General features: G+C 42.6%; 1 protein-coding gene across 2 annotated transcripts in view; it reads left to right on the top strand.

The window, feature by feature from the left end:
• Positions 1–4,092: 4,092 nt before the first annotated feature.
• FBXL20 (F-box and leucine rich repeat protein 20) overlaps positions 4,093–10,922 on the top strand; it is a 95,555-nt gene continuing 88,725 nt past the window's right edge. The window contains exon 1 of one of the 2 annotated variants that reach the window (XM_029927171.1): positions 4,093–4,219. In XM_029927171.1, the coding sequence (XP_029783031.1) occupies positions 4,172–4,219 (48 nt within the window). In that variant the 5' untranslated portion in view covers positions 4,093–4,171. Of the gene's footprint in view, positions 4,220–4,732; positions 5,033–10,922 lie in introns of those variants that run through there. The other variant, XM_029927169.1, reaches the window with a different exon arrangement.

Below are 10,922 nucleotides of genomic sequence, written 5' to 3'. Positions count from 1 at the left end.
GGAAGATAATTTTAGCTATTTATTCATAATATTTTTATCCTTTATCTGTTTGTCTTTATACAGTGTTTCTAATTCTATAAGGTTCAGGGTTCAAAATGAGGGGAGGTGGAAGAGCAAGGCTTATTTGGTGGTAGGGAGCCGGTAGCTTGTGCTGGTACTGTACCATCAAGCCCATGCAGATTAGTCAGAGCCCACCTTTGGAGTTAAGTAGAAAAACCAAAATGGTAATTTTGTTTTAGGAGATTTATCATAGGGCTCAGACATCAGGAATATTAGGAGCTACCTCCTGGTGGAGGTATTGATTTATAGTCGTTTTCCTTTCAAAAAGGCTGGGCTGGCGTTTTGGGATATAAACATGTTTTCAGATGCAGTAAGGTTTAATGTGGTACAGCCTCCCTGACCCAGTGGCATGAAAACCATTACAGAATTAATAGTTCTCCTATTTCCACAATGTGCCAAAAGTCCACATCCCAGCATTTTGTTTGTTGGAGAACTGATGCCATTCCTGAGAGCTGGGCTCCTTGTTTCTCTTTATCACAAGGAGAAGGAGTCCAGACTTCAGTCACTCCACTGTATGCTCCCTTAGATGAAACAGTAAAAAATTTGCAGCCATAGTTCACTTAAAAAAAATTTCAAGCTCACTTCAAAGTAATGGGAGCCTGGAATGCTAGATGGGCATGAAGATAAACCCTTGCTACTATGTAGCAACAAAATTGGACCTTTTTGGAGGAATAGGTCTGAGTCTGGATTCTGGGGGACATCAATAAGAAGCCCTTCTCATAAATGTAGAAATCCAGGAGACCACTTGAGTGCAACACAGTTCTCAGTATTTGGAGGGTCCTCTCAAAATTCTGCGGCCTTACTTTGATTTTGACACCTGCACTGTGCCATTCCTGATGATTCCATTCAGGATCTGTATCAGCAGGACGGGGCACGGTCCCCAGCACAACTCTTCTGGATTAAAAAAAAAAAAAAAAAGCCAGATGATTCATTTGTGTGTGTGTGTGATAAATGGAGTGACTTCATCAGATATTGAAGATTTCTATATTCAGCTCTTTCTGCAGGTTGGAGTTAGCATAGAGTTGGAAAATCAGCTTTGGCGTTCTTTCCTGACTGTCTCTGATTTCCTCTAGTGTTCTCCCTTTTCTGGTCATCAGCTCTCAACAATTCTGCCACTTTTGTGTCCCAAGGTAATAAGTAGGAAACGAAACATTGCAAAGCGGAGCAAGAAAAGTTATCGGTTACCATATCAGAGTCAAGTGTCTTGGGTGACACTAAGGAGGACATGGGCAAGGTGATACCAGAGTGCTTTAACTTGTGATGCTGATACAGTAGCAGCCTCTCAGACATATAACCAGGTTAGATTTCTCACAAGTTTTCTTACCTAGTTTTGAATCCTATCCCATTGGTTTCTGCAGAGAAAAAAAAGTTACATGTTTTTTAAGTTTGTTCTGGGTGGGGAAAATGTTATGGGGAATGTACTACTTATCAGGGGCTCAGCTTCCCCAAGCAGAGCCAACAGATACCAAAATGAGTAAACTGGGAAGCTTTTTCTCTCTTTCTGTCTTCATACCAGATCAAAGAATCCCGAGTTAGGATCTGGATGAAGGATAAACCCCTGAATTGTCGATGGGCACACCCCACACACTGACCCAGCATCTGAACTTGCTTAACAGGGAGCCGGGGCTAACCTGCTTCACCCTGCCTGAGAACCAGGGAGCACTGCATTTCTTCACAGGGTGGAGGAGAAGAGGCAGAATAAACCAAGCCTGGGACACCTCCCTCCTGTCTAGGTGTACTCATTCTCCTGTTTCAAAAGACTGCAAGGACATGAAGTCAACTTCTACCTATCTTCTGCTGCTGGTGTCTTGTGTATTCTTAGTTTGACCTGATTCCTCTTCTGTCTTTTGGTTCTGTGTTAGGGGTTCTTGGTCAAAACCTGCTCTGATGTACATGAAGATTTCAGGTTCAAAATCCACGTGTTTTAAAACTGGTATTTTAACAAAGGGGGGGAGAAGTGAAGCAGGATATAATTGCCAAAACTAGCCTTGAGGTTGGTGACACTTGGGAATATTTTCCTTAAGGCTTAGGTCTGAAAACTTAGTGTAGCAATACCATGAATTCTCAGAAGCAACCCTTTCAAGGGAGCCAGTGAGTCACAGTATCCAGTCGAGTCACTTGAAGCAGATGCCAGTATAGGAAACTCATTCACAATCCCTGAGCAATCTCCTTTTCCTTTTTTTTTTTTCCTGTTCAATCTCCCTGCCTCATTATTTCTACCCTTGAGTTAGTTTTTTGAGGGGAAGTACTTAACATCTCAGAAGCTAGGTTGGGAAACATGCTCAGCTGAAAAAGCTGGGCTTTATAAATTTTGTGTTTTAGAAATGTACATCAGGAGCAGCGAGGGAGGGTCTTTTCTAAAAAAAACAAAAACGAATCAAAATTTGATTTTCTGTGTGTATGGCCGTTCTGTAAATACTTTGGGGTTTTTCATTTTTTTGAAAGTAGACAAAATCTGTGGGATTTTTTCCCCTGAAACATTACAAAATTAAACCTGTTTATTTACATTAAAATAAATTTCTTTGATAAAAAGTAATTTACCTTTGTGTGGTAATTTTTTTAAATGTATGTTTATTTTGCTAGAGAGTGAGCAGGGGAGGAGTGGGGAGATGGGGAGACAGAGGATCCAAAGCCGGCTCTGTGTTGACAGGAGAGAGCATGGTCCTGGGCTCAAACCCACAAACCAGAAGATCATGACCTGAGCCAAAGTCTGATGCCCAACCGACTGAGCCTCCCAGGGCCCCGGTAGAGTTAATTTTTAACCTTTTGAGTAATTTTCATTCATTCAGCTTTTTAAAAATACATCCAGAAAAAAAAAATCAGTCAAGAAGTAAAAGTCTTCCCTGAGTATCACTCAAATAGGTTAACTGGAAAGGATAATTGAAAAAGGGAAACAGACCTTTGAAAGTTTTCTTCATTTATCTGTTTGAGCCAGTTTTACTCTCTTTTGCAGGCCTTAGCCATCAAATTCATCAATAGTCGAGAGAAAACTGCTCTTAGATCAGATAGAACTAAAAAGCTGTTTTTATATGGCCGAAGTGAAGTAATAACATTAAAAGTATCAGGAAGGAGAGAATATAACCTCTAGACCACTGAGTTTGTGGGCCTGAGAATGAGTTTCCAAATCTAGGTTCCTTGCTTAGGAAGCCCTTTCTAGGATAAACGCGAGAAAGTTTAAAAAAAAAAAAGTTGGGTAATAAAGCTTCAAGCATAAATATCCCCATTTTACAAAGATCCCAGCACAAGTGGCTCTTAAATAAGCTCCTCTCTTAAATCACATTCATAACAAGCCAATCACTTAAACTGAGATTTAAAAGCGGTATGAAGACAAACACAAACTTTGTAATACAATTAGGGGCCAAGATGTTGCCAGGACTGCTTGAATTTGGTAGTTCCTAATATTTCATCTTCGGTACATGATTCAGTCGTCTGTCGCTCTAAAAGAGCAAACGTATTCCTTAATTCATAGAAATTCGATCATACATTTCGAGACCTTGAGGACTGGTGTTGGCTAAAGTATAAGAATATGATGACACAAACTAGCTTTTATAGAAGGAGCCAAGGAGTCAGCTGAGTGTCATAATTTCCACTAGGCCAGCGCCCCCGCCTACTCGTTAAGACACGCTTGTTTCTCCCGCCAAAGTGGCGTCAGGATCAGGTCCTCACCAAACAGAGCCTTGATTGGAGGACGGGCAGGGACTAGAGCCCATTGGGTGCCAGCGGCAGTCTGGTGGCGGAGGGGCGGGGGAAGTCAAAGGCCCTTCAGCCTCGCCAGGCACCCCCCACCACCAAACCGCGCCCCTCCCCCAGCTAAAAGGAAGGGTCGCCCGGCTCTTGCACCGCACCCCCTGACCCCAAGGGGCGAGGTGGGGCCTCGCTGCATATTCCTGGAGCAGAGGGTAGCGCAATTACCCACTCCCCACCCCCGTCCTCTTGATCCATGCACAGGGAGACCCACGCCCTGCGGCGGCCCCCCAGGCCTCCCTGCAACACCGGGTAATGCAATTCACGCGGGCGGGGGAGGCGGCGGCAGCGACAGCAACGGCGGCGGCGGCGGCGGCGGCGGCAGCAGCACTGCCTCAATCTAGAGACAACCAGAAAGAGGAGGAAAATGGCTCCGAGCAGGGACCGCCTGCTGCACTTTGGGTTCAAGGCGACAGTGAGTGATAGGGGAAGGGAGTTGGGTGGCCGGGAAGGACATGTGTGGCTGCACAGGCTACTAGGGAAGAAGCGACAAGACTTAGGAGACCGGGAGGACTAGACAGAAAGCTCAAGTGCTTGCTGGGTTGGTGCGTGCTGTTTGCCCGCGAAGGGGACTAGATGGGCTCCGGTGCTGTCTGCGGTTGTCCTGCTTTCCTCACTCGCGAGTCCTCGAGCACGCGCGTACTCGTACCCTCCCCGCAGCCCCTCCCATACACAAATACACACAGACAGATAGGCACTTCCCTGCCTCTCCTTCTCGCGGTGGGCTTGGGTGCCTTGGAGGCAAGAGCGGGCTTGCGCCGCCGCCGCGCTCCGGCTGCTTGCGGGCGGACCGTCGCGGGCTGTGCCGGGGAGTGGGGGAGGGGTGGTCCCGCGCCGCCGCCGCCGCGCGCTCCTCCTCCTCCCCTCCCCATGCCGTTCCGAGGCCCGGGCGGCTCTGCCCAATGAGGAGCGGCGTTGCTGGCAAGTGGGGAGTGTTTTTGTTTTGGGTTGAAGTTGAGGCTGAGGGGAGAGAAGAGCTAGCGACGAGCAGTCGTCGCAGCCGCCGGCTCTGCGGGAGGTGGAGGAGGCCCCGCGGGAGCCGAGAGGTTTCCGCTCCTCGCTGACCGCCCCTGCCCGCCGCTCCTCCACCTCCTCCCTGTCCCGGAACTCCCGGGCCTGCCCGGGGCCCCCAGTCTTTGCACTCCGCACGCCGCAGCACCCGGCCCCGGCCGCACCCGCCGACCCCATGAGGAGGGACGTAAACGGAGTGACCAAGAGCAGGTTTGAGGTGTGAGCCTGGAGGAGGGGGCGGGGGCGGCGTGAGCAAGGCGATTCCCGCTCTTGTGTCCCGAAAATTTCGCTCCGCACAGAGCCTCCTCCCTTGCCTGGCGCCGTCACCCACCGACTGCTGGGGCTGCCAGACTTCTTTCCCCTTTCTCTCGACCCGAAAGCCCAGTGCAGCCCAGCTTCCCTAGTCCTCCCGGCTGGGCGCCTCCAGCCTGTTCCACCAGCGGGCCCCGGCAAGGGATTAGCTCTGGCGCCCTAATTCCCCCCTCCCCCCGGTATCACTCAGCTTTCCATTCTTTACACAACCCTTGGCTTGCCTCCCTCCACTCGGCAGAAAAAGCATCACAGCCCCGATCTACCGGGGCTTGCTTCTTTCCTTTCTGCCACCTTCTTCGTGAAGCAAGGGTGAAATTATGGGCCAGGGGACCGTTTCTCCGAGTTTGGAGAGACCCTGGTTACACTAGGGAAGTGGGGGCGGTAGACTGGGATGATAGAGACGAACATGGGTTTTCGGTGCTGTGTTTGGTTTGGGTATTGTTCTGATACTTCCTCTTCTTTCCCGTTTAGTCTGTACTTTTGTAGCTCATTGTTTCTGGGAACCCTCAGATGTGTACAGGCTTTGAGCTTGGGATGAGGGTCTGAGAGACTGCAGAAACCCCATTCTTTAAAACTTTTCCTCCTCTGGCAAGAGGTGTATGGCTGTGAAATCGAGGACTGGATCAGGAAATAGGAAAACATCTGTAAGCGTCTTCAGTGAGTAGTCAGTGTTAGAGAAGTGATTCCTTTGGAAGTGAAGTCTACTCTAACTACAGACGAATTGCAGGAGTGTGGCAATATACCACAAGGTGTATTGAGGTTTATTGTTAAGAGAAAGAAACTTCTACGATAAGAAGAGTAAATGTTACCTGGCCCTTTCTGGCAGAGAATCAGACTGACCTGGGATCACTCAGAGCTCAGTGTACATCTCACTTGGTGTTTTTCTTCGTTTCCATTTGAAGGATGAAATTGTAAGACGGTGAGACAGAAGTTTCAGGAAACTTGCCAGCTAGGTGCAGAGGGTGAAATTGTTACCTGAGGGTCTTCAGTTTAGTCTATTACTTGGTTTCTTTTTGTGCTTGTGGGGAAAATATTTTAATTTACCCACAAAGATGTAGGTAGGAGGTGTTTGGATGAAGTTTAAATTTAGAGCAGGTGAATATTCCTTTTGCAGGTGAAGAGTGGAGAAAATCAAGAAATTGGTCTCCTTAGGATTTTCGTATTTAACTTAATCATGGGAAGGAAGTATCATAGTAGATATGATTTGGTGTTTGCTTTAATAGAATTTAGTTTGCCTTAATGTAGAGAGACCCAAAAAGCTTAATTTTTGGTGATTTGCACATTCAGTACTACTGTAAAAGTCAATACTATCCTTAAAATTACTGATAGACTTTTAGCAGTTAACAGGAATCTTGAAAGAGAAACCCAAATACTGAAGATTTGAGTGGAGAATAGCCTTTTGCCATTGAAGTCTGCTCTATCATTTTGCTGTTTTCTTCTAGATTGCATGAGTTATTGTTGGAAGGAGTTCTTTTGTATTATGTGTTTTAAAATTGCATTGCTATGTCCTATTTTTATAATTGTCTTCTATTTTAATTTGTAGTTTACCAGTAGTTGGGGCACTATAGTAATAAAAAATGTGTGCCTTATTATCTATTACTTTAAACTAAAGCAACGGAAGCTTTCTAAAGGTGTCTGATAAGATTAAAAAAGAGGAGGAGGCCGCGCCTGGGTGGCTCAGTTGGTTAAGTACCTGACTTCAGCTCAGATGGTGATCTCACAGTTCACAGGTTCCAGCCCCCTGCAGGGCTCTCTGCTGACAGCTCAGAGCCTGGAGCCTGCTTTGGATTCTGTCTCCCTCCGGCTCTCTGCCCCGCCCCCCCACCTCATGCGCTAATATGTGCTTTGTCTCTCTCTCTGAAAAATAAATAAAATTTTAAAAAAATAAGGGATAAAAAACCCTCCTTGTACAGTATTTATGCCTAGCTTTTGGTTTATAAATAAATATTTAGTCCTTTATTATGTGAAGTGGTCCATGCCAGAATACAAATGGGAAAGGGTGAAAATGGTATGTGTTAATGAGTTTCATTTTCCGAGTATTTCCTAAAGTCATTTACCTCTCTTTTTTCCCATTTACCTTTTTACTAACCTAATTTATAAGCTGTGAAACAATAAACTGGTCTCTTCCGAAGTAGTAAACTTACTACTACACCATTGAAAACGTTTTTTTAAGATTTTTTAATGTTTTTATTTATTATTGAGACAGAGAGAAACAACATGAGTAGGGGAGGGGCAGAGAGGTAGGGAGACACAGAATCTGAAGCAGGCTCCAGGCTCTGAGCTGTCAGTACAGACACTCATACAGGGCTCGAACCCACAAACCAGGAGATCATGACCTGAGCTGAAGTTGGCCACTTAACCAACTGAGCCACCCAGGCGCCCCTGAAAACGTTTTAAATATTTAGTTCCAATGGGTAAAAGATGTAGAGGGGGTAAAACAGTCTCTTCGTATCTAAAACATGTACATCAAATTATTTTTAATGTTTTTAGAAAATTTTTTATGTTTTGAGAGAGAGCAAGTAGGGGAGGAGTAGAGAGAGAGGAAGACACAGAATCCAAAGCAGGCTCCAGACTCTGAGGTGTCAGCACAGAACCCCACATGGGGCTTGAACCAGTGAATTAGGAGATTATGACCTGAGCAAAAGTCTGATGTTTAACTGACTGAGCCACCCAGGCACCCCTCAAATTATTTTCTTAATTCTCAAAATTACAGAATGTTTTTTGAAGGACTGATAATTTTATGATTGTAAGCAGATAGCTGATCCCTGAGGAAATTTTTGTAGCAAATAATAACTAATTCAGATTAATTATGGTTAATACAGAAAGTGAAAGATTATTTTCTTTTTCTTAGCCACCTTGTTTTCTGGGTGAAAGTAACTGGTTTATCTTTTTATAGTTGCTTCATTGAAATCTTTCTATAAGGAATTTCTATGTATTATTCTTTTGGATGTTGTGACTGCAGGCCACGTACTTTAAATCCGATGCTCAGGGCTATAGCTGTAGAAGAAACATTTTTAAGTTAAAACGAAGGGATAAGAGTACTTGTTAGCCAGATATGTAGCTGTAAAAGAGCCAAACTAGATGATGGATAGGTAAAAGTTAAAAAGATACAGAGATGTGAAAATCACTGTTGTTCTTTGCTGTATCACTTTGGCATTAAGTTTCTACAAAATAATCCTTATAAGCTAGCATAATGTGCTCTGAATAATGTGTCTCTCAGTTGAAATTCTTCATCCAAATACTTTTTATTACATAATTTACAGTGCACATTGTTTTGTGGCATTTTGATAAATTTTCTTTCAAACTTAATAATAGTCATTGAATCCTACATGCCAGACACTGAGCTAGATGTTTTACTTCATTTACTTTTATTTTTTTATTTCTTAATTTTTATTTAAAGTAGGATCCACACCCACCATGAGGCTTGAACTCACAACCCTAAGATTAAGAGTCCCATGCTCTGCCGACTGAGCCAGCCATAGTTACTTCCAGTTCTCATGGTTCTGTTTCACAGTTGAGGAAAGCTAGGGCCTGAGAAGTGTTCAAGTTGCACAGCTAGTAAGTGGGGGAGCCAAGATTCCAATCTGCATTTTTTAAACTTCACTCTGTCATTCTGCTCTGTTTTTAGCATAACATAGCATCAAAGCCCATAAAATGTGTGGAAAAGAGCTTTCCTAAATTTCTTCACTCAGTATATATTATTTTGTCTTTGCTATCAAGAATGAAGTTGTCCTTCATTTTAAGTATTATAATGTGTTATCTTAACACTCAGCGAGATTAGTGATAGACATGTGCAAATAAGGTAGCCCTTGAATCTAAGTTTAGGGGTTTTTTTTTTTTTTTCTGTAAAACCTCTCCATTTTGTCATTTCTCTTAGTAGCTCCATTATAAGATTATAGTACTGTTAGAGGAAAAATTCTTATTTGAGTTTATTAAAAAGTCTAGCCTTATCTACATTGAGAACATTAACCGACATCACAGATACTATTTACAGTTTAATCACTGCCTAGAAATATTAAGATTCACATAGTTAGGAAATGATGAGCTCCAATTTGGGTACTTTGAATCCCTGTTCACTATTGTTTTTCATTATTCCTCACTGCTGCTTTGATAAATGTATAATATTATGGTCTGTAAGATTAGATTGTAGTACTTATTTGTCTGCTTTATTTTATCAAGTTATTTTGTCCAAAATAAGAAAAATCATAAAATCTGGTGTGGCAGAAAGAACGTACTGCATTCAGAATCAAGAGAACTGATGTTAGGTAATCTTGATGTTTGCCACTAGCCAACTATAACTTTGGTCATTTCTTTTCACTTCTCCAGTTTGGTCATTTCCCTCCTTTGCAAAACAAGGAAGTTAGAATCAGTTATTAAGGTTCCTTTTGTTCCAGAGTCCTATAATCTGTAGTTTTTTAATAAAAACAGAGGACCACATTTTGTTGGCTGTGTCTTCTAAAACAGCCGCTCCAGTATATTGTTAAAGTTTGCAAGCAGAGTTGCACAGCACTGCTAACGCTGCAGTAATTGCCTTTTTTCTCCCTTAAGGATTTGTCTTCTAATCTACAGAACATTCTGCATAGTAAATAACCATATTTTCCAAATTGAGGGACGTGGAAACTGTCACATATTTTTCCAGTGAGTGACAACCGTTTGTTTCATTCTATTGGAAAAGCCTTGCAGTGGAAAGAGTACTAGTAATGGTAAGGGATTTTTTTTTTTTTTTAAACACTTTAGAGGCTGGTCTGAAAGCAGTTACCTAACATTATACAAAGTCCAAATTAGAGGTCTAGGATTTGGGGCCCATTCAGACAATCTTTTACTTTTTTTCAAATAGTGTTATTGATGTTTATTGTATAATTCTGTCCCTTTTACCTTTGAAACATGGCACATTATGTCATGTACTTATATTGTAGTTATTGATTATTTAAAAATCAGCATGTTTGTACAGCCTACATAAGCCATTACATTTTGAAAATTATGTTTTCCATTGTCGTTAAAAATACTTAGCTTTGCAAAAGCTTTACAAAGTATATTCCTTTTTTTTGTTTGTTTGTTTAAGTTTATTTATTTATTTTGAGAGAGAGCATCCCAAGCAGGCTCTGAACTGTCAGCATAGAGCCCTGTTTGGGGTTCAAACTCCCGAGATGTGAGATCTCAACCCGAGCCGCCCAGGAGCCCCTATAGAGTATATTCATACGTTTTTAGATATAATCTATTTCTACACTGAAGATTTTCATTCATTAAATCAGTATTAGAAGTGTTTAGAAGTATTTACACTTTTAAATTCTTATGTTCTTATGTTTTAGGTCATTAGTCAGTTTTAGCTGTTAGTGTTGGTGTCACTTTTTAATCCTAATTTCTAAAATCCTTCTATTTTTATCCCCTGAGTGTCTCTTTTCAAATCTTGGTTGAGTTTTTCTTGCAAATTATTAAGTACTTTTGTTACAGGCCAAGGATTCCATTCCCAGGCCTTATATTACCGTTTCCCAACTGGTGACAGACTGGGAACTGAATTAAAATTTTTAGTAATCTAACTAGTACTGTGGTTTTGGAAGAGTATTTTTAGATGTTCAAAATAAAATATTCCGTTACACCAGGAAAATCCAAGGGAGGGAGGAAGAAGAAAGAATGCCCTTAAACTGACCAAATTTAGCTGCTTGTGCGTAGTTGTCTTTACAGTGTTTTCCTATTTGGTTTTCCAGACTTGCTGAATTCTTAGATCAGACCCCTATTGAAAATTGACGCAGAAGAATAAAGGCATATAAGTTGGTTTTATAGTTTCATGTCTTAGT

The sequence above is a fragment of the Suricata suricatta genome, chromosome 17, assembly GCF_006229205.1.
Source record: "Suricata suricatta isolate VVHF042 chromosome 17, meerkat_22Aug2017_6uvM2_HiC, whole genome shotgun sequence".
Lineage (NCBI taxonomy): Eukaryota > Metazoa > Chordata > Mammalia > Carnivora > Herpestidae > Suricata > Suricata suricatta.
The sequence above is the reverse complement of the archived record's forward strand: the minus strand, read 5'-3'. Positions and strand labels throughout refer to the sequence as shown.